Source organism: Protopterus annectens, chromosome 4.part0 (assembly GCF_019279795.1).
Source record: "Protopterus annectens isolate FY-2018-M chromosome 4.part0, PAN1.0, whole genome shotgun sequence".
Taxonomy (NCBI): domain Eukaryota; kingdom Metazoa; phylum Chordata; order Ceratodontiformes; family Protopteridae; genus Protopterus; species Protopterus annectens.
Genome location: NC_056733.1, coordinates 1,098,627,525 through 1,098,652,860, shown reverse-complemented (window position 1 = coordinate 1,098,652,860; position 25,336 = coordinate 1,098,627,525). Strand labels below are relative to the sequence as shown.

Genomic DNA, 25,336 nt, shown 5'->3' with positions numbered 1-25,336 from the left:
ATAACTTAAGAATGGCCATAAATCACAGTCCTTAATGTGTGCTTCCAGCTGCCTTCCTAAAGAAAACATGTAGTGTCTATGGTGACGCAAGACATGAACAGTTCTGCTGAAACAACTTAATAAAATGGCTTTGATACAAAATATAAAATTAAGAGTGGATAAACATTTTGACCAACATCGAATGTAGCAAATGAACAGTACCAAGTTAAACAGCCACAGTCTCTTCAGTACATCAGCAAGGATACTCTATGCAAACTTACACTAGTTTTACATAGTAAAATCTGTTTAGCTCTTCCAGCCACTGAATCAGAATGTAGCAATTTATAAACAAATGACTCATCATTTACAGGTCGCTCTCTGCTTACTGCTGACTATGGGCATTGACAAAACCATGATTTCTACTTTCACTTTGTTTTTGCTGCCTGGAGGGTTACAGGTTGAACTTAAGGCATGGAATGCCTCTGTGGTATCCCATCAACCTGTTCTTTCTAAAGAGATTAAATAATTGTAAGAAAATGCCAATTCAGCTATAAGCTAAGTTAAATTTTCAGTGGGTGTATGGCATCTTGACATACCTCATCAGGCCAACATTAATAAGTAAGCTTAAGACAGCAAACTTTCATTCACCCGTTCATCCCTTGCACGCCTCCCTGCACATCAGCCTTATTGTATATTGTTCATCAGTAAGCAAAAAATACATGGTTATCATTCAAGGTCTTCACATATACAAATATTAGAACACAACAACTTCAGCAATACCCTCTGCCTCCCATTTTCCAGTCCGTGTTATATACACTGGTTCTACTCAAAGTCAGCCTAATTTGTTCATTAAACTGTTGTGTTACTGCCAATTGTCTTACTAATGTATAATTAAGCTTTATGTGCAGCTACATTTGGGTCAATTACCCTGGTAACTCTATCAGTGAATGCTTAGATCCTGTCACCCAGCTAGTGCCTTCACTCAGTAACAAACCAAGATTTATCCAAACACTAGAGGAGAAATGCACAAGTAAGTACTTTCCAGTTATGAAAAACTGTATTTTCATTCTTCCAGTGTTCACTAGCATCACCTGCATCTTTCATGCATACATAGAAAGGTTACATAGTGGCATTACTTGATATATTTTCATAGGTTCATAGGTTGATACTAGGCTATCTGCCCTAGGGCATTTATAAGCCTAGCCAGAGTGTGTTTGGCTTTCGCCACCCTTTTAGATTAGTTGACTGTGCCTCTGTATAGTAGGTCACAGAAGGTAGCCCTTTTAAGGTTAGTTTATGGTACCTCTGTCAAGCAGGGACACAGAAGAGATCCCAGGGGTAAACTTACAATCTCCCATCCAATCATCAAGATTTCTCTTGAAGAGGGTCAGTGAGGGGCTGTGCCTAACATGGACTGGGATTTTGTTCCAGAGTGACGGGAGCCTCTGGGATATGAATCTGTCCCTGCAGCATGTCCTATTTATTTCTGTGCTGAGGTTCAAGTCCCTGGAGCATGTAGCTCTAAGGGATTTGGATTTCCTGAGGTGAAGCATGTCCATTAATTCTGGGATGGACATGACTTTATACGTCAGACACAGATCGCCTCTGAGTAGGCGGTACTCAACTGAGTAGAGCTGGAGTTTCTTTAGCCGAACTGCATAGGGCATCTGTTTGAGCCCCTTGATCCACTTGGTGAGATAATTTTGGAGTCTTTCCAGTTGCTGAAGGTGTCGGGTAAGGTACATCCCAAATGGGGCATTGTACTCAATTATGGGCCTGATAAGAGAGGAGTAGAGGGGCACAATGACCTCTCTTGATCTAGATGTGAACCCTTTCATGATCAGGTGGGCTATATAGAAGGTCTTTCTAACCACTTTGGCAACCTGATTGTCAAAGGAGAGATTGTTATCTACTTGGGTCCCCAAGTCCCTAATTACTTCTTCTGTACTTAATGGATTACCACCTATGTGGTAATTTGTGGGCACTTTGTTTTTCCCAAAGGGGATGACTATGCACTTTTTGGCATTTAGCTTTAGGCCATGGCTCTGGCACCAGTTATCCATCTCTGTGAGACCCTTTTGGAGGATACTTGTGTCAGCTGGAGAGTCGATTACAGCACCCAGTTTGCAGTCATCTGCGAACTTGGTCAGCCATAGTCCACCCATGTTAGCCTGTACCTCGGAGAAATATATACCGAACAAGAGAGGTCCCAGGACTGAGCCTTGTGGGACACCACTTGTAACTGGTTTAGAGTCTGACATGGCACCTGCTATTCTGACCATGTGGGTTCTATCCCTGAGCCAGTTTGCAACCCATCTTGTGACATAGGGGTTGATATTTAAGCTGGTGAGCTTATTTATGATGCCCGAGTGGGGTATTTTGTCGAAGGCTTTTGCGAGGTCCAGGTAGGCTGTGTGGACTACCTTCCCTTCATCTATGGCTTTGGTAACTGTTTCAAAGAAGTCGACAAGGTTCAAGAGGCAAGTTCTGCCCTTAATGAAGCTGAATTGGGTAGGATCCAGTGTCTGGAGATCCCCAATGTCTTTGTTTATGATTTCCATGATCACGAAGCAACAAAGCTCAGGAATGCAGGACCCGGAAGCAAAGTTGAAAGTAAACAATTAGCCTCTTTGAAATACAAAGGCTACTCAATCTTTTTTGAACTTTTATTGTAAAAATAGAACAAGTAATCAGGGTGATTACTTGTTCTATTTTTACAATAAAAGTTCAAAAAAGATTGAGTAGCCTTTGTATTTCAAAGAGGCTAATTGTTTACTTTCAACTTTGCTTCTGGGTCCTGCATTCCTGAGCTTTGTTGCTTCATGGTTTTGGTTGTTTCTTTTTTGGCTTTACTGATTTCCATGATGATACGCTCCATAACTTTGCAGACCAGGCTAGTCAGGCTTATAGGGTGATAGTTTCCAAGGTCTGTTATGGCACCACCTTTGTGGAGTGGGACCACTGTTGCTGTACACCATTCCTTGGGTACATATCTCCTGTAGTAAGGCTGAGACTGAACAGTGACTTTATATGAGGGTTTAGTTCTTCTTGGAGCTCATGTAAGATGCAGCCCGGGACACCGTCTGGTCCCATTGATGCTGTGTTTTTTGCTTTGGAGAGGGCAGCTCTCACCTGTGCATCTGTGATCTCAAGAAGGCTACACCCTGTTGGGATAGACATTTGCTCTTTTGGGGGGAAGGGGGAGAGAAGTTTGCACTGAACCTTTCTGCCAGGATGTTGGCAATGTCTGTGGGTTCAGTGTATTTTTTGTCATTTTGCACTAACTCAGAGCATATCTGGGAGTTGCCTCCCAGGTTTCTGACATAACTAAAGAAGGCCTTGTGATTATCTTTAGTGTCTTGTGCAATTTTTCTTTCGAAGCTGGCCTTAGATGATTTTATGAGGGATCGTAGCTTCTTACTAGTACTGATCAGTGACGCCTTTCCTTTTTGGGATTTTGCTCTGTCATGTAGTAGTTTTCTCCTTCTGTTGTACAGCTTATTTATGGCTGGGGTCCACCAGAGAGGTCTCCTGCCTTTGGAGGAGTGAGTTTTGGTTTTATTTGGGATAGCATGCTCCATGCATTCCTGTAGGTGTCCATAGAATGCTTTTGTAAAGGATTCTGCATTTTGGGCCATATTTTCCACTGGCCCAGGGGCTTTGAAGGATTCCACCTCAGTTTTGAGAAGTGTGAAGCTTGCTTTTGAGAAGTTCTGCACCGTGGTTTCCTTGGCTAGGGGTGGGGACAGAATATGAATGTCCAGTGAGATTTGTTTATGGTCTGATCTTACCAATGAGGGGTATACCTCTAGTGTAGAACATAGAGACCTCATGTTGGTGATGACCAGATCCAATATGTTTTCCCCTCTTGTGGGAGTGGTGACCAGTTGTTCATAGCATTTGAGTTTATAAATTCTAGGAACCGTTGGGTGAGGGTGTTTGGGCTTGAGTAGTTTTCCCAATCAATGTTTGGGTAGTTGAAGTCACCCAATATAATAGTGTTTGGAGAGACCTTCATATTCTCCACTGTTCTCAGGAAAGCTGAGTGAGGTTCCCTTGTTTGGGAGGGTGGTCTGTAGCAGGCTACAAACTGAAAGGCAGTTTTTCCCACTGTTAGTTGCACATGGATGGTCTCTGATGCTTCGTGCAGTGCCACTAACCTGGAGGTGTGGGTATCTTTGATAAATATGGATACTCCCCCTCCTTTTGTGGTTCGGTCCGAGTTTTGGGGCCGGAAAGTATGGTATGAAGTATAACCTGTTAGTGCTGGGGAGCTCTCGGGAGCCTTGAACCAGGTTTCTGTTACTGCACAGATATCAATATTTTCCATACTGAGGAGAGTCTCGAGTGTGTGCATCTTGAGGTTTAGACTTCTGGCATTGAGCAGCATTACCCTTAGTTTTTTTTTCTTTGTGTTGTCTATGGGGGTGGGTTTGTCTTTTGAGCCTTGCCTAAAAAAGGCACTATGGTGGAGGCAAGAGCCTTTGTCAGTATTCAAAAACCCAGGCGTGACAGGTGCAAGCCGTTCCTAGCGAAGCAATGTGGCTTGTCGAGCATGTCATCTCAGGCTGACAGACACTGGATCCCCTTTGAATGACACCAATACTTTAGCCAATTGTTAAAATTGATCATTTTGTCTTTATACTGTGGCATCATTCTTGGTGAGGGTAAGATGCTACTCAAGGTCAGGGTCATACCAGCCTGGGCTACATGATCAAAGAGCTCCTGTACATCTTTTTTCATGTAGTCCAGGGAGGTACGTCTCAGGTCATTCACACCAGCATGGACAATGACGGAGTCATATTTGTACTTGCTTTGGAGTGACCTGAGTGCTTGTGTTATGTGGCGGATCCTGGCACCCGACAGGCAGCTTACAGTAACCTTCTCCTTGTTCAGCCTGGTGAGTGGGACGTCAGTGTGTCTGACAATAGAGTCACCTATTACAAGTGTATTAGGTGTGTTGTTTAGCCTTAAGGGCTGTGACTGTGTGGCACACTGACTTTGTGAGCTATGTGCTATGTGGATATTGTTTCGTGGTAGGTGTTGCTTGGATGTCTGCTTTGGAGGTCTCTGCTGCTTAGGCAGATTTTTATTTAGAGCCTCCGAGTATGTTTTTGTGTGTTTATGTGTTTGGTTTGCTGATGTAATAGGTCTATGTGAGACTGGATTTGTGGTGTGTGTGGTTACCTTCTCCTCCTGACAGGCTGTGCCAGTACTGGGTTGAGAGAGCTTAGCCTCCAGTTTGGCTATATAGTTGCATCTCTCACATATATTTGAGCTTGTTGGGAGGAGGAGAGGGTGGTCTGTATACATAAGGCAGTTGTAACATTGCCTCAAGACTCCCAGATTCACCAGCTAGACTGGAGAGTAAACCTGAAATTGACCTTTGGACATGCCTGAATAATATAGGGAACTACTTATTGACTGATCAGAAAGAACCAATAGGGAGCAAGTGCTTAGAAGGAGTATAAGAGGATGTAGTGCTTTAGTTTGTGTTTACCTATGAGATTACTTATACGAGCAAGTTCAGGGCTTTAGAATGAAAATAGAGTGCATAATTAGAGATTTAGAGCAGTTCTAAGGGAAAAAGTGAAGAGCAGACTTTGTGGAGCCGGGGATAGTTTAAACCTGTTTAAGTGGTGCTGCCCGATGCTGCTCTGTGCGCAAGACCGCGCAAAAACAGAGTTGAAGGGTTTTAAGAGGGCGAGATCAAGGAGTTTAGAATTGACCCAGTTATAAAAAGAGTTAGGGTGTGCCCAGTATATGTACAAATATGTTTTCGTGCGTGTATACATGAAGAAACACACACACATATAGTATATATATATATATATATATATATATATATATATATATATATATATATATATATATATATATATATATATATATATATATTATAAGGAATGTCTTGGGGGATGAGGGGATTTAAGTAATAAGGGGTATTTCAGGAGTCTTGAGAGATTAAGTCTGAAAAGCCTATATAGACCAGTGTAAGAAACTTCTCTGTATGGAAGATTTTCAATCCATATATATCTAGTTAATCACTGTATATTAATCAGATCAGATAATGGTAGTAGAAGTAATTTAATAAAGGATTTTTGACTGGAAATAGACTGTCTACCCTGTTTGTATTACTCTTGAATACTTAGTAATTCTGTATAATATTTCAAATTATATTTTTTATTATTTTTGACTTGGGATGAGTTTAAGTTCACTACTTCTACTACCATTATCTAATCTGATTAATATACAGTGATTAACTAGATATACAGGGATTGAAAATCTTCCACACAGAGAAGTTTCTTACACTGTTTTGTTTTTGGACCCACTATACTTGTTTAGTGTGTTGTTTGAGACTTCGGGGATGCTGTGGAGATTACTTGTTTTTTTTTGGTTAAAACTGAATATAGAAAAACAGTATTACTCCTGGCATAGACAAACAAAACTTGATGAAAAAAATAGTATAAATATGCTAACCAGAAGAATCAAATTTATGCTGTCAGTGAGCACGTTCTCTAAAGAAACCTCAAAATTTCACAAGAACTACCTTTAAATGTTAGAATTTTAAGATGGCCACTGCACAGACAAATAAATAAATAATAATAAATAACAAGACTACTAACCATATAGAACTATGTCACATGGGTTACAGATGCATATGAGTGTAATTATTTGTAGGCAACAGAGTTTGCCATAGTACAGGAGTGGATAAAATAATTCTAGACATTAGGATACAATGGCATGCATACATTGTAATGGGCTACAGTGCAAAGGTGACACTTTTTCAAAAAAGTTACTGCCGTACTGCAGGATGCGAACATTACAGGTGGGAGGATATACAGGACAGGTGCATATACCTAGCAGTGAGTAGGCTGCTTAGGGGAGGCTGCAAATAGATAGCTGTGTGTAGTTTAACTGCAAAGACTGGAGAGACCTGTTTGACTACTGCTCTTCTGTCAGCTCATTCATAAAATTACGTGCTTGTACATAAGTTTGGGGTATGCTGTGATCTCACTGAAAGCAAGTTAAACATAAAAGCAATAAAAGGAGTTCTCCACAGCATCAGACAGACACACTACAATATGATATTCACAAAACTAACAGGTCTCTTTGATATGACCAACAAAGTCAATTTTTCTTTTTAGTTTCTTTGCTCACCAGTGGGAGTGGGGAGCCTTGAGCAGCCTACCTGTCCCTGTAGAAAGTGACCTCAGCACAAGAAGCTGTAGTAATTGGTTGTTTTGGACCATTTCTAGCTCTTTTGTAGTTCACTGTTTAAAATCCACCTCTGGGCGTTTTTTTCTGGCTATACTGCTCAGACAAGCTCCTCGTGGGTCTGCAGAGTGGTCCTAGCAGCAGGGAACTCAGAAAAGTGACTACCTTCTGGATTTAAGTATCTTTGCTTTTTTTCACTTGGAATAGCTTCTGTAGCTTACCCTGAACTAGCTTGAACTGCTTTTTAACTGTTTGCTGCATTATTTTAAAATCTGCACTTAAAGTTACATTTTAGTCGAATTTGATCGAAAGTTTGTTGTTTGTTTGTTTAATTTAACTGTGGAGGCTGCCCACTAAAGTGTGCTAGCCTGTGTAACTAATTTATCACTGTTTCTGCATTTTCTGTGTGTTTCTCCCAAAAAAACAAAAACAAAAAATAATCCTTGTTTTCTCGCCTTCCTCGACTAGTTTAGACCAGTTTACAGGCATTGCTGTATTCTGGGCTGTGGTGTAGTTCCTGTGTTGTCCATTACCTTACTTGGATAGAAGGAAGTTTCTTTGCTCACCAGTGGGAGTGGGGAGCCTTGAGCAGCCTACCTGTCCCTGTAGGAAGTGACCTCAGCACAAGCAGCTGTAGTAGTTGGTTGTTTTGGACCATTTCTAGCTCTTTTGTAGTTCACTGTTTAAAATCCGCGTTTGCACGGTTGTGCCAATAGCGCAGCGCCGGTTAAACTTTTTCTGGCTCTGCCAAGTCTGCTCTTCAAATTTTCCCTTAAGGAAGCTCTACTCTTAGTATAACCAGACTACTCTCTATATTATAAGCCTAGCACTTGTTCTCAATACTTCTCTACTAAGTAAGCACTCTCGTACTAAGTAAAGCACTACATCTACTTACCACCCCTGTGAATATCCACTTCCCTTAAAGGTACAGCACTCCCTTATACTGTTCTAGCATGTCGAGTGGTAGATTACTGGTGTCGTCTCCAATTCAGCTGGTCAATCTGAGTATCTTGAGACAATGCTATAATTGTCTCATGTACACAGACAACCATCTCCTCCTCCCAACAAACACAAATACATGTGAGAGATGCAACTATATAGCCAAACTGGAGGCTGAACTCTCTCAACTCAGGGCTGGCATGACCAGACAGGAGGAGATGGCAACCACACACACAACAATCCCAGTCCCACATATACCTACCACAACGGCAAACCAAACACATAAAAACACAAAGACATACTCGTAGGCTCTAATAAAAAACTTACCAAAAAAACAGAGGCTCCCAAAGCAGACATCCAAAATCCACCACCTCAAAACAAAACACATGCAACACATACTTCAATAAATCAGTGTGTCAACCAATCACAGCCCTTAAGGCCAAACACCTTGCCTGATACACTAGTAATAGGTGACTCTATAGTCAGACACACTGATGTCCTGCTGACCAGGCTGAACAAGGAGAAGGTGATTGTGAGCTGTCTATCGGGAGCTAGGATCCGCCACATAACACACGCACTCAAGTCACTCCAAAGCAAGTACAAATATGACTCCATCATTGTCCATGCTGGTGTGAATGACCTGAGACGTACCTCCCTGGACTACATGAAAAGAGACATAGAGGAGCTCTCCGATTATGTAGCCCAGGCTGGTATGACCCTGACCCTGAGCAGCATCCTGCCCTCACCAAGAATGATACCACAATACAAAGACAAGATGATCAGCTTTAACAATTGGCTCAAGTACTGGTGTCATTCTAAGGGGATCCAATATCTGTCTGCCTGGGATGACATGTTGGACAAGCCACGCTGCTTCACAAGGGATGGCTTGCACCTGTCACCACTGGGCTTCCAGATATTGGCTAAGGCTCTTGCCACCCCCATAGTGCCTTTTTTAGGCAAGGCTCAAAAGACAAACCCACCTCCTTAGAAAACAAAAATGGAAAAAAACTAAGGGTAATGCTGCTCAACGCCAGAAGTCTAAATCTCAAGATGCAGGCACTTGATGCGCTCCTCAGCATGGAGAACATTGATGTCTGTGCAGTAACTGAAACCTGGTTCAAGGCTCCGGAGAGCACCCCAGCGCTATCAGGCTATACCTCGTATCATGCTTTTCGGCCCCAAAACCCGGGCTGAACCACAAAGGGAGGGGGAGTGTCCATATTCATCAAGGACACCCACACCTCCAGGTTAGTAGCAACACATGAAGCATCAGAGACCATACAGGTGCAACTAACCATAGGCAAAACTGCTATACAACTGGTAGCATGTTACAGACCACCCTCCCAATCTCAAGAACCCTACTCAGCATTCCTGAAGACATTGGAGGATATGAATGTATCACAAAATACCATCATACTAGGAGACTTCAACTACCCAAACATAGATTGGGTACATTATTCTAGCCCTAATACCCTAGCCCAAAGGTTCCTGGAATTCATAAATTCAAATGCACTGGAACAACTAGTCACCTCTCCCACTAGGGAGATAATATACTAGACCTGATCATCAGAAACATGGGGACAAAATGCTCCACACCGAAGTATACCCCTCACTAGTGAGATCTGACCACAAACTAATCACCCTGGATATACATATCCCACCTCCACCCCAGCACAAAAGACCACAGTGAAAAACTTCTCAAAAGCAGACTTCACTCTTCTTAAGACTGAGATGGTATCCTTTAAGCCCACTGTGCCAGTGGATACCACATCCCACAATGCCAAATCCTTCACAAATGCTTCTATGGACATCTCCAAGAATGCATGGATCATGCAATCCCAAACAAATCCAAGTCCCTCTCCACCAAAGGTAAGCGTCCTGTCTGGTGGACCTCAGCCATAAACAAATTTTATAACAAAAGAAGGAAGCTACTGCACGTCAGAGCAAAATCCTATGAAGGGAAGACATCTCTGATCAACATTAGCAGAAAACTACGTTCTCTCATAAAACATCCAAGGCCAACTTTGAGAGAAAAATAGCTAAGGACACTAAAGATAACCACAAAGCCTTCTTCAGCTATGTTAGAAACCTGGGTGGAAACCCTCAGATATGCTCAGAGTTGGTTCACAACAACATAAAATACACTGAACCCACAGATATTGCCAACATTCTGGCTGACAAGTTCAGTGCAAATTTCTCCCCTCCTTCACCCCCAAAAGAAGAAATACTTATCCCAGCTGAATGTAATCTCCTGTCATCTCAGATGTCCAAGTGAGAACCACCTAAACAAAGCAAAAACACAGCATCAATGAGACCTGACGGTATCTCGGGTTGCGTGTTACGTGAACTCCAAGAGGAGCTAAACCCACACATAAAAATGCTATTTAACCATAGCCTTACTTCAGGATATGTACCTGAACAATGGCGTACAGCAACAGTGGTCCCACTCCACAAGGGGGTGCCTCTACAGACCCTGGAAACTACCGCCCCATAAGCTTAACCAGCCTGGTCTGCAAAGCTATGGAAAGAATCATTATGGAACTCATAAACAGAGACATAGGGGACCTACAGACACTTGACCCCACCCAGTTCGGCTTTGTAAAGGGCAGATCCTGCCTTTTAAACCTGGTTGACTTTTTCAAAACAGTCACTAGAGCCATTGATGAGGGCAAAGCAGTCCATACAGCATACCTGGACTTTCGACACAATACCCCACTCAGGCATCATAGATAAGCTCAACAGCTTAAAAGTAAACCCTTATGTCACTAGATGGGTTGCAAACTGGCTAAAGGACAGAACCCATAAAGTTAAAATCGCTGGAGCAATGTCAGACTCAAAGCCAGTCACAAGTGGTGTCCCACAGGGATCTGTCCTGGGACCCCTCTTGTTCGGCATTTATTTCTCAGATGTTAAAGCAAACATGGGAGGGCTGTGGCTGACAAGGTTTGCAGATGACTGCAAACTAGGTGCCATAGTCGATACACCAGCAGACACACACATCCTACAAAAGGGCATCACAGGAATGGACAACTGGTGCCGGAGTCACGGCCTTAGGCTGGGTGCCAGGAAATGTGTAGTCGTCCCCTTTGGGAAAAACAAAGTGCCCACAAATTATCACATAGACAGCAACCCACTGAGTACAAAAAAAGTAATCAGAGACCTAGGGACCCAAGTCAACAGCGACCTCTCATTTGACACCCACGTTGCCAAAGTGGTTAGAAAAACATTGTACCTTGCACACCTCATCATGAAGGGATTCACATCCAGATCCAGGGTTGTCATTGTACCCCTGTATTCCTCCCTCATCGGACCCATGATTGAGTGCGGTGCCCCATTTGGTATGTGCCTCGCCCAGCATTTGCAGCGGCTGGAGAGACCACAGGGGTACCTCACCGGGAGGATCAAGGGTCTCCAACATATGTCTTATTCTGCCAGACTGAAGAAACTTTAGCTCTATTCGGTGGCGTGCCGCCTGCTCAGAGGTGATCTCTGCCTGACGTGCAGGGCCATGTCCAATCAGGATCTGATGGACATGCTCCACCTCAAAAAATCCAGATCCATCAGGACCACGAGAGCTAAAGACTTAAACCTAGGCACAAGTATGAATAGGACATGCTGGAGGGATGGATTCATGACCCAGAGGTTTCCCATGCTTTGGAACGGGATCCCAGTTCGTATTAGGCAGAGTCCCTCACTGACTCTTTTCAGGAGAGGCCTTAATGAGTGGATGGGAGATCGTAAGTTTACCCCAGGGGTCACATCTGTGTCACTGCTAGACAGGGGCACAGTAAACTAATTCTATTATACAAGGGGACCTTCATTGTGTCACTACTAGACAGATGCACAGTATTCTAAACTTATTCTGTACATTTTTGTACCATTTCATGGGGTGGCAAAAGCCACATCACTATGGCTAGGCTTGCAAATGCCCCAGGGCAGATAGCCTAGTACTATACTATGAAACTATGAAACTATACAGTGGTCTTCAATGACTACAATATAATACAGCTTAGTGGAAAGTCATGTTTTATTAAGTATGCTGTTCTTATTCAGGTGAATTTATAGCACTTGTGCTTACAAACTGTTTACCAGCAAAATTAATGACACTGCCTTAAATCATACTGGTGCATTTACCTAGAGCATGCACAGTCAATTTCAAACTACATTACTAAACCAGATTTACAAACTGAAAAAAATTGCTATGTATAAGCAGTGCTCATTATAGATATCAGAGAACATTAGTTTTAAGCCTCATAATCTTCATATTTTCCTGTGAAAAGCATAACAGGATAATTCAAGTATAAGTGACATCCATATCTCTCAATGTCTTAACAAAAGAAATCTAGACAAAGACAAAAATAACAGGGGGACAAAGGCCCGAAATCAGGGTCAGAGTCTAAATACTGTTCTTATAAATAGGGAGAGTTGCTAGAATGGGCTTTGCATTAGCAAGCATTTTCTGAAGATTATGAAGTAAGCTTACATTCTATTCTGCCCCTGCACAAAGGTGGAAAAAATTCTGACATCTCAAACTTCCGGCTAATAGCCATTCTCTCCCCCATCCCTAAAATACTTGAAAAATGTGTCTACACCCAACTTATCAACCATTTAATCAACACCCAACTACTCACCCCTACCCAACATGGCTTTAGACCAGGCCATAGCACAAATTCAGCCCTCATGTCATTTTTGGATATAGTAACTCGAGCATGCGATTCAGGTCTGATCGTCTCTTCACTCTTCTTCGAACTTTCAAAGGCATTTGATACAATTTCTCACCCCATTTTACTCTCTAAACTTAATAACCTAGGTGTCTCACCCCCACCCCTAAATTGGTTCTCTAGCTACCTTTCATACAGATACCAATCAACCAAATGGCAACAATCCTCTTCCACCTTTTTAAAAATCTCCACAGGTGCCCCCCAAGGCTCAATATTGGTCCCCCTAATATTCAACTTATTCATCAACAATTTCCATGAGTCACTAATACAGGCTGAAGTAATACAATATGCAGATGACTCAACAATTATTTGCACTGCAAAAACCCCTTCTGAGCTTCAACTACTAACCCAAAATGCCTTCACATCCATCAAAAATGGATGCCAAATAATCACCTCGCTCTCAACCCTAACAAGACCAAGCTGATTCTATTCACTCCCAAAAAAACAACACCCCTGAACAGGGCTGAATTCTCTATCCTCTCCCAAAATAATACCTCCATTGAAGTTGCCCCCAGTACTAAACTGTTAGGAGTCACTATCAATGAAACCCTAACTTTTGAACACTACATACTCAATAACATCAAAAAGACACACCAGAAACTAGGTACCCTCTACAGAAATGGCTATTACCTAAATAACACTGTGAAAAGAACACTAGCCTCTGCCTTCCTACTTCCATCCCTCCTATATGGTGCCGCCATCCTCACTAATATACACTCTTAACTAAAAAACAAATGACATATGCTACAATAAAATTGCTAGATTTGCAACAAATGCTAGATCCTAATCACATCACTGTTCTTCACTGCAACAACTAAACTGGCTTGAACTTCCACTCTATCTCAACTACCTCCACTTAATTACTGCACATAAAATAATATATAAACCAACAGCTTGTCCAGCTCTCTCCTCTGTATTAACTCTGTACCATCCAAACAGATACCTTAGATCTGAAAACAAAATTCTATTTAAAGTCAATGAACCTCAACTTCCAGCTGGCCAAATGCTTTACTCCTTCACTACCTCCAAACTTTGGAATAACCTCCCAACCTCAATACCCTCCATCTCATATCCTGCTCTCTTTAAAAAAATCCCTCAGACAGCACCTCTCTACCTGCTGGTTATGCCCATGCCAAAAATAACTCTTCTTCTGTTCTCACTACTCCCACTCTCCGGGGCTACAGGTATGTACTCTTAGCAGGTCTGCAGCCATACCTATGACTGTTTCTACACTGCCTACACAGCCTTAAATGCATGTAAATAATTGTATACAATATTACTGTTTTTTCTGCCTCCCAACCAGTAATGTCTATGGCATCTATATGACCAAAAATACATGTTAATATCATTGATGGACTACCAATAAAACTGCAATAGAATTGCTAAAAAACTGTTAATAATGCTACATTTTTGATATTTGTATTTTTTGATATTTGTATTTCTGTTATGTTGACTTTTATGTGGAGCTTTTCTCCCTGGGCCTCCACTGAAAATGGGCTCACCTAGGCCCAATGGACTTTCCCGGTAAACAAATGCAATAAATAAATAAGTGTGAAACTCAAATGTGCATCATTATTCAGTGACTTCAATCCTCAAAGATATGCCAGAAAACCACAAATTGTATGAACAGCAGTCCAAACCGTGGAACAAAAATCTGGGCATTCTGTGAAAATCTGGACAGTTGAGAGGCATGATAATGGCAAAATGATAAAAGATCTATTAGTTGTACAACAAAGAAAGCAGATTACCCGCCAGTCCCGCTAGTCCCAGGTCTTGGAGCTTGTGAAAAACGCCAGTCAGTATTCGGCTGCGTTTGCTGCAAAACATAAACAATAAAATATTGTTAATTACTCTGCAATGCCCATCACCAAACAGCTTCAGAACATTCAGTTACAGTTTGTTCATTAGTTACACTAAATGAACAATATGTTATGAACTGCAGTTTAAAAATACACTTAGCGTTTTTGTAACAGCTGCTCATGTGTTCACCTAGAGATATGCAAGCCCTTCATGGATATATGCAGAAACACTTTCCTACAGTCACAAACATTTAAGGCAAAGCAATTAGGTAAGTTTTACTGCTTTTTATGTACAATATACTTTTATTCTTAAATGCACATTAGCATTTTACATTACTGTCTGTTTACTGAGTACTCAAACATGCAGACTAGCATTTCAGTAAGTAGGGAAAATAACAATAAAGCAATATTGTAATTTTATTTCATGATGTGCAATGCCATGTGTAATTTAACTTCTGAATATATTATAAACGTAACAGCTACTGCCCAGATGAAACACGGTCTAAAAACAGGCATGAGGAAGATAAGGTCATGCACAGTGGAAAGCAAGGTGGAGCAGACAGCTATTTTGAGGGGTGTAGTCTAGGGTAGACACGCAATATAATTACAACTATCGAAGAACAAGCATAAAAACAGGTACCCGACAGAAACAATCCACATATGCTGAAAGGCTTAACAACATTAACAACTTGTCAGAGGCTACATTTTCAGGTTGATACACTTTTATGTGTGTGTGTGTGTGTGTGTGTGTGTGTGTGTGTGTGTGTGTGTGTGTGTGTGTGTGTGTGTGTGTGTGTGTGTGTGTGTGCGTGCGTGTGTGTGTGTGTGCATGTGTGTGTGTGTGTGTGTGTGTGTGTGTGTGTGTGTGTGTGTGTGTGTGTGTGTGTGTGTGTGTGTGTGTGTGTGTGTGTGTGTGTGTGTGTGTGTGTGTGTGTGTGTGTGTGTAAAAGGGTATATTCTAGAAAGTTTTTCATTCTTCATACAGTGATGCCATGGGAGATAAGCAATCCATTCATTCATTCATGTTATGGAAGTCTGAAATCTATCATAACTCAAAACTCTGGCATAAATAGAATAAGGGTGATCAGATGTATACTGCAGGGCAGGAAACTAAGGTGGGATGTCATACACTAAACTGCTTAAGTCATTACAAATGGTGGTCATCATTGTGAAACTGAACTTAAACCCAGGTCACAGCAATTACAAAAACAGAGACAATCTCCTTCCCCATCATCTGCACAAATTCAGTGTTGCTTTTAATAAATATGAACAAGTTCATAATGTACAGCTCTCTAAATGGGGGGGCCTGGGACTTTACATCTAATGAAATCACTCACTTTATTATGTTTGAATGCTTTCTTAATGTTAGTTGTTTCAAAGTAAATAGAATTTGAATTGGTGACCAATAAGCCACCGCCCTACTGTCTACAGGACACTGTACTTTGTAACAGCTTGCAACTTTGTACAGAGCACTACAGGACTTTTTGATATAAATTATAAATGTGGACTATTATTTAAAGTTACAAATATGCTGCAGAGTTCACTGCAGCTATGTGAAGGTCTTTTGATGCACAGCAATCTGATTTTAGCGGGACCATGAAAACGAAAATGCATTTGTATCTTCAGGCAGATTATATCAGACTTCTAGTATATAGCACTTTCAGTAGACTTTAAATATAGGTTCATAGGTTGGTACTAGGCTATCGGCCCTAGGGCCTATACAAGCCTAGCCATATATTTTCCCTGCTCCATCTTTACCACAAATGTCTACTGCTGAGGAGTTCTCAGTCACAAGCCTTTAACACCATTTAGTTATAAATGTCAACAGACCAGTAATATCAAGGCACACATTAAATCCTATTAATTAAGCAATATCACATGTCAAGATAGGCTTTCTAAAAGTAATGCTTCACAAGAACACATCCTTTAGTTCAATCCATCCCAAAAGTAATCTGTGACACAAACTTTTCCCTGTGAAACAAACACTGTCATACTATCACTGTGGGCTTCTCATAGGCTCCAAAAGGCATCCTGAGCAAGCCTAAAATCTATTACGTTATGCTCGGGCCTCATAAATAAAATATGTTCATTGTCGGACACCAAGCTTAACAGCCACTATAGCCTCTACCATAATTGAAACCTTATTTTCTATCATCAATGATTTTTGAGACAAATACAGAAATGAATTCACAAATTGCTCTTATATACACAGCCCCCATGCCATTGCAGAAAAGACTCCATAAGTTGATGCCTTTAATACATTACTTTTTCAGACATTTCTTGAGCATTCCCTGGAAAATGCTGGAACCTTTCCAAGAAGACTGACCCCATTATTTGGGAAATGTAAAACCCAGACCAACAGTTATCTACTTAAGATGCTAATAACAGAAATTGCATACTGACTTAGCTGAAAACAAAAAGTTCTCAACACAGTGAATCTAATGACAACCAGAGAAAAAGTGCTTCAGTACCACATTATTCATAATTTATCGGTCATTTAGTCTCCTTGTAAGGATGCTCCAGACAAAACGGCATACGTAGTGTAACACTAAGCATTTCTGGGAGCACAGCAGCAGCATGTACAAAGAAGTGAGCAACGACGATCAGAGTACATGAAGGATGTTGCTGTTGTTGTGTCTTTCGGCTTTTCCCGGTTAGGGGTCGCCACAGCGGAACTCCAGTCCGCTAATGATTGGTAGTTGATTTTTAAGTGCCGAGTTACCAGCCCTGACGCACAACCTTCAACGAAGGTACGCCCATTCACGCATGTCGCTACGCAGAAGACGCTCTAGCTGAGAATCGAAATGGACAGCGTCTTACTGTGAGGCGACAACACTACCGCAGCACCACCACCGCAGATGATCAGAGTACATGAAGGATAAAATGTACAAATAAATATGAGGATATGTGCTTGTGTGATTCTTGGATAAAATGTAGAGATAAATATGAGGATATGTGTTTGTGTGATTCTTGGATAAAATGTACAGATAAATATGAGGATATGTGTTTGCTTGATTCTTGGATAAAATGTACAGATAAATATGAGGATATGTGTTTGTGTGATTCTTGGATAAAATGTTCAGATAAATATGAGGATATGTGTTTGTGATTCTTGGATAAAATGTACAGATAAATATGAGGATATGTGTTTGTGTGAGTCTTGGATAAAATGTACAGATAAATATGAGGATATGTGTTTGTGTGAGTCTTGGATAAAATGTACAGATAAATATGAGGATATGTGTTTGTGTGATTCTTGGATAAAATGTACAGATAAATATGAGGACATGTGTTTGTGTGATTCTTGGATAAAATGTACAGATAAATATGAGGATACGTGTTTGTGTGACTCTTTATCAACAGACACAGATGTTGAGACTGCAGATTTGTTTGTGAAAACATTTTGATGGTTTTTGGAACATTAAGAGTTTCAGACAGTCACATCCTTTCCTCTGATCCTTATATAACTGTCCCCCCCACACACACATATAACAAGTACAGTCTGCAACATATCTGCAATGCAATAACAGATGCAGGTGAACTTTATGCGACCCATCCCAATAAAAAAAAAAAAATCACCTCTCATTATAACTAATCAGCTGGGCTGCTTTTAAGGCAATAGGTTTCTTTTCCTTTTTAATAACTAGTTCTCTGTGACCAATGAAAGCAAAATGAAAGTGGACTACTGAAACAAAAGTCTCAATTCTAAGTATGCAACATCTGGGACAAAACATACTAGTACTGTAGGTTAGAGTACCTGTGTATCCTGCTGAAATGTCATACTGATACTTTAACACTGCCCCAACTGAAGGTCTAGCGAACTTATAACTTCAGAGTTTGCTTATCGTCTTTCTTGCAACAACACACAGGCATAAAATGTACTATTTCATAAATCTGCATAATAAAATGGAAGAAACTAAGCAGAGTGAGACAGTAACTGATATGAAATTTATCCATGGAGGCCTTGACATATATTTCAGCCTAGTCATAATACAATTGCAGCTGCTTCCTGTACAAACTGTTTGTCTGCAAATCTATGAACAAATACAGCTGAAAATGATTTGACAGTCACAGTCCCTAAGCAGTTAAAAGGTCTTGTTTTTTTTCATTTCTAGTGGTAATTAGAACATAATCTTCTGCACCTGTGTGCATACACGTACACACTCGTACAAACAAAACACATGCACACAACAGTACACATACGCAATCATGCACACACATGAACATATGCTCGCGCACACACACACACAAAATTCTGAAATGCAAAAATTAACATATAACTGGAATAAAAAAATGTATGAGAAGTGTGTTGTCATATATTTGTTTGTTGTTCATAAAGCCTAGTTGCTCATAAGATATAATGTGAGGTAGAATTTGTCTGATTCTACTAGCTAGTATTGTAGAAAGAATGTTAATATCAATATTTATGAGCACTATCGGCCTGTAGTTATATGGGTTTGATGCATCAGATTTGGGTTTTGGTATAAAAATTGTTTTTGAGTTACTGATATACAGGTCTTTGGTACCATACTTTAATATGTATCTGTATACTTTCAGTAGTATAGGAGCTAACTGTTTCTTGAAAGTCTTGTAAAATTCGGCCACATAACCATCAGTCCCTGGTGATTTACCTGGTTTCAACTTATTTACAGCAGCAATGATTTCTTCTACACTTAAGGGAGCTTTAAGATTATTTATTTGTGTCTCATTCAGTACTGGAAATTGTAACTCTTCAGTAAATTGATGAAATAATGACTCGTTAAACTGGTCTTGGGGGCCATATAGTTTTTGGTATATCTCTTCAAAAGCTTCAATGATCTCTTCATCTGTCTCTAAAGTTTTATTATAATTTAGTTGCTTTATTTTGGTAGGAGGATTCTTAATGTTTATGATTCTTGCCAGTGCTTTTGAGGGTGACTGAGCCCATTCGGCATATTTGTGGAGGAGTTTAATTTCATTGATTGAGTACTGTTGTGTTTGAATTTCACGTAGTTGTCCTTGTAGTGTAACCATTTGCCTTTCAAGTACTGGTGAATAATTTATTTGCAGTTCTGACTCTATATTTTTTAATTTTGAATGATAAATGCCCTAGCTATGTACTGTCAGTAGATGCAACCAAAGCTTTTGATAGAGTAAATTTTGATTTTTTTATTGAATATACTCAAGACATTTAGTATTCCTGAGGGCTATATAAACATGATTAGGGCCTTTATACAAAAATGCCACAACACTATCTATACATAAAAAGCAATCAAAGCCTATTCAAATAGTGAACGGTACAAGGCAAGGATGCCCACTATTCACCTTACCTGTTCAATATATACGTAGAACCTCTGCTGCTTAAAATATCACAAAGAACTTACCATCATATTATGAATATTTCCAAAGTCCCAATAAAGTATACAGTTTTTGCTGATGATCTTAACATTTATTCTGAATTCCCTAATACTGATTTGAATAAGATACTAAACTCCATTGAAAAATTCTCACAAATATCTAATTATGCGATTAACCCTAATAAATCCATCATATTCCCTATGAATACTCTAGGACATAAGGGATTCTATTTCCCTGAAACTGAAATTAAAGTCAATTATAATCTCAAATATCTGGGTATTATGTTCACTCACCCCCAATCTGATATGACTAAAAACAACTTGTTTAAAACCTGGTCTAACATCACTGAAGACACTAAGAGATGGTTAAACCTTATAGAAGTTTACTGACCACTCCACCCCCCCAGGACAATACCTCCTGTCACACTCTTTAACTCGCTTATGGAACTCCCTTCCCCCCTCCATTCGTACCACTACTAGCCTCCAATCCTTTAAAAAATCACTCCACTCTCATCTAACTTCCACATGGGAATGCTCCTGCTCCCATCCCTCATAACCAACACTCTACTTCTTTCACCCTCTCCCTTCCTTTCTCAAATTCCAGATAACAAATTCTTGCCTGTCTCTAGCACCTAGTAACTCCTGACCCTACTCCATCTAGCCACCTATCCTCATTCCAACTGGAAAATAAAAAAAAATAAAAAAAATTTGATATCATTTCCTTTGATTGAAATACTTTTCATCAGTCTGTTTACCTCTGTAATGAACCTGCAGTCTGTGTGTGTGTATATTAAGCTTAGTTTGTTTACCTCTGTAATCTTCATGCAATCTATGTGTGTATATTAATCTTTGTGTAACATGTATTTAGGAGCTTTTAAGAGTATATTAAGCATAGTTTGTTTACCTCTGTAATCTACATGCAATCTGTGTGTATATTAATCTTTGTGTAATATGTATTTAGGAGCTTTTCTCCCCAGGACTCCATTGAAAATGGGTTCATTAGGCCCAATGGACTATCCTGGTTAAACAACTGCAAATAAATAAAATAAATAAATAAATAAACCTCAATCTATCTCCACTAGCTAAGGTGGCCATAGTTAAAATTAATATTCTTCCAAGACTATTGTTTCATTTTAGTGCTGTTAACCAAAATATACCAACAAACTTCTTCTCCAAACTTGAAGCACTACTACGAAAGTTTATTTGGCATCCAAAAAGTACAAGAATAAAATACACTAAATTAACATTACCCAAACAAAAAGGGGGCCTAGGCCTACCTGAATTCCAAACATACTACAACATACTAAACGCTAGTCGAATTATACAAATAGCAAATTTTGAACCATCCAACAAAGCATGGTATCCACTATGGATTAAAATATATTACAATCATCTAATCTCATGCAATTTTTAAACCCTAGAGCAGTACCCTTGCTAAATTCTAAGACTTTAAAGCATTTTAAGGTTCATCCCATAATAAGAAGAAACACAGTAATATTTTAAAAGCTGGTAGCCTCCCTAAATCTTAAAGATACTTTGGTACTGGGACAGCCAGTACACCTTAATCCTAATATTAAATTAAACAGTACTATATTAAATCTGAATCAGTATCCAAAAATTAAAAATATCACTGTATGGGACCTATACCAGATCAAAAGTTTCTCAGTTGACAATATTAGACAAAAACTTGAAGTAAATGAAAGCTATAATACCATAATCAACTAATTAATTTACCTGATCAACACAATTACTATGAATGTCAAAACAGACAACCAAGACATGCAGGTATATCAATAAATTATTAACCTGCTACTGTCGAGCTCTAAAATGTTATCAAATACATATAGATTAATAACAAAAATTAGATATCAAGATGCAATTCTATATTCCAAATTTTGGGAAGAAAAAAATAATAAGATGACCGATGAACAAAAATCTGATGCTATTGAACTTACTTTGAAATTAACTCCCCTTAAAAAACTAATTTATACCCAAATTATGATCAATAACAATGCGTATCACACACCACTTTTTCTTAGCAAAATTAATCCCTCCCACTCCCCTTATTGTACCATATGCCAAAACAGTGTTGCTGACACCCTTCATATTTTTGGAGCTGTAAAAATGTTTACAAGCTGTGGTATTCATTAAGAACCAAGTTAGAAAAAAAGGGATACACCAAATCTACCCTGTTATGGGAAATGGCAATTTTACATATATTCCCTAATAATTTCTCATATGAAAATAAACACATCATAGTCACATTGTGTGCAATGATCAAGTCATATATAGCCCAAAATTGGTTAGATAGAAGTAAAATCACATGGGAAGAATTTAAAGGAATGGCTATAAAATACTTATTAGCCAGCAAATTAATTACAAGATGCCAAAAAACTATCTCATTATCAGAAACATTGGATAACGCTTTTAGAAATCCTAGGACAAAATTGATTTATAACCAAGGGACTTCACCATCAATATTACTTTACATAATTAAGGGAAACTAAAGGCAATTATTATAGAAATACCCACAATAACAGTGTACAGGTCATGGCAAACACTTATAAGATGAACATTAAGGTGACATCAATGTATATATTGTGCATAGTTAGTACAAGACTGAATGTTTATTTAGGTAGACTAGAATATCTGGTTGCAATGTTTTAATGTCACATTTTCGATATGTTGTATACTATCTTTATGTAAATGTCTGTTTTACAGCTCATTAAGAGTAGCTTGATTATTAGACAATTCTGTATAATTGTTACCCTAGCATTGATGATTTATGTATGTCGTATTTAGACGACTGAAACTTGATATTCCAAGTATCTTGTATGTATATTTTCTGTGTCATTCTTTTCTTGTATTTAAATAGAAGTGAAATGCAATAAAAATTATATTTGAAAAAAAAAATGTATGGGAACTACTAAAAAGAAGAAAATTGTTAACTTGCTTTATGAACTAAAACCACACAAAACTGAATGCTGTCTCTCTAAACAACAGAAAAAGTACCACCCTACAATGTATGCTTAAGTTCAAATACTTGTGGTCAGTGGTTACTGACTCTGGTGATTTGAGTTTTGACATAGCCAAAACACAATAATTATGTACAACTTCCAATAAATTCCATAAGAATACCTAGTCAATGTAACAAACTTGCACGTGTATAAAGGCAGGTAAAAATATGTACTACACTATCGAAACCAAAGTTCAGACTGACAGTGATTATGGCGTTTCTACTTTTCAATCAGAAGATAAAGAAAATGGTGGCTTAAATCAAAGAATGAAATGGAAACTGGGCAGAGAAATAACATTGTTTCAAGAGTTACCCTAAAGTGTGTCCAAAATGTGTACAAACAAATGTTGACAACTAACTAGCCTTACAAAGTAAATACTCTATTTTCAAAAAGTAGCAATACCAAATTCTCCATTAATTCCAATATCAATGGCATAACATGGAAGGGGACCTACTGCCTTAAAAACTTGTAAATGTGCAAATGTGTCATCAGTTTAAACATTTAAAAATATATGCGAACACCTTGTAGATCACAGGTACCCCACCTTAACAAAGTAGTCGATACATGACTTTTTCTGTCAGAATTCACTGCCTACACAGTCTTTTTTTCTACTTCCATCCATGATCTAGTGAAACCTGAGTACTACATAATCCTCCTGAGGAACCATGGTAGTCTGACCATTATGTCGTAATAATAAATACACAGACCACAGCACAAGTCTGACCGTTATGTCGTAATAATGCACAGACCACAGCACAAGTCTGACCATTATGTCGTAATAATGCACAGACCACAGCGCAAGTCTGAGCATTGTCGTAATAATGCACAGACCACAGCACAAGTCTGACCATTATGTTGTAATAATGCACAGACCACAGCACAAGTCTGAACATTATGTTGTAATAATGCCCAGACCACAGCACAAGTCTAAACATTATGTTGTAATAATGCACAGACCACAGCACAAGTCTGACCATTATGTTGTAATAATGCACAGACCACAGCACAAGTCTGAACATTATGTTGTAAGAATGCCCAGACTACAGCACAAGTCTGAACTTTATGTTGTAATAATGCACAACCACAGCACAAGTCTGAACATTATGTTGTAATAATGCATAGACCACAGCACAAGTCTGACCATTACGTTGTAATAATGCATAGACCACAGCACAAGTCTGACCATTATGTTGTAATAATGCACAGACCACAGCACAAGTTTGACCATTATGTTGTAATAATGCCCAGACCACAGCACAAGTTTGACATGTGCATATGTTTAATGGAGATATACAGAAAATGCCTTTACATATCATTAACTGTTGTTGCTCCTTCAGTGCATTCTTCTGTGAGCAGCTGCCCGTGTGTCAGAACCAGTTGGGATCACTGCCAGTGACTCACTACCCAACACCACACTATCACCCCTACCTAATTCTAACTAGAAACAACACTCATATACACTTTATAACCTGATGAACTTATGCACTTGATGGTGACATGACACTGCACCCAGTTATTGCAGTGTCCCCAGTATCAAAGCTAAGTCCCCAGTCACTGTTCAACCTCCTGACTGGTAGTTATTAGAAGGCAAAGAAAGGTGGCAAAATGCCGGCAGAGTGGACATTCTTTCTGTTATTAGTATGAAGGATAACTCTGATGCATTTCTACTGCAATTATTTTTGGGTGGTACATTGACTCACTCGTTGCAGTTTCTAACAAACAACTTCAAGTCCAAGGGTTCATCCCAAACCTAATTTTACTTGTTACAGCAAATGGTACTCTATGATGAAAAGCCAAAGGTAAGGTCTTCAGAAAAATAATTCATTTTATCCTATATACAGCACTGGGCAAACCAGATTTGGAGGAATGTGTTCAGCTTTAACTATATTGCAAAAAATACATTAAATGATGGGAAAAAAGGTCATAAAAATAATGGTAGGAATAGACTTACCCCTCAGATATCCACAATATGAATTACGTCACACATTTATGTTCTCATTTTAGCTTTTATATGCTCCCTGTGCTGCATGGATAAGGCAGTTTTCTAGCAATTCACGTGAATATCTTAAGCTATAAAGGTACAGAAGTCTATAATTTTGTGGGTGGGAGTTTGGCATAATGGCTAAGGTGTTTACCTTACAGACATAAGGTGCACGGTCTGATTCTCATGTGGGGTAACTGGCTAGGCTTAAAAAGGTCTACAAAGGCAGTTAGCCTAGTACTAATCTATGAACCTATAAACATAAAAATGTAACGGATTCCTTAATAATCAGCACCTACAACTTTAAGTCTGATGTGTCACACATTTTATGCACTTGTCATAAATG

General features: G+C 39.4%; 1 protein-coding gene across 1 annotated transcript in view; it reads right to left on the bottom strand.

Moving 5' to 3' along the window:
- LOC122800419 overlaps positions 1–25,336 on the bottom strand; it is a 325,449-nt gene that overhangs the window by 38,229 nt on the left and 261,884 nt on the right. The window contains exon 9 of the mRNA XM_044069866.1: positions 14,606–14,673. Coding sequence (XP_043925801.1) covers positions 14,606–14,673 — 68 coding nt within the window. The remainder of the gene's footprint in view (positions 1–14,605; positions 14,674–25,336) is intronic.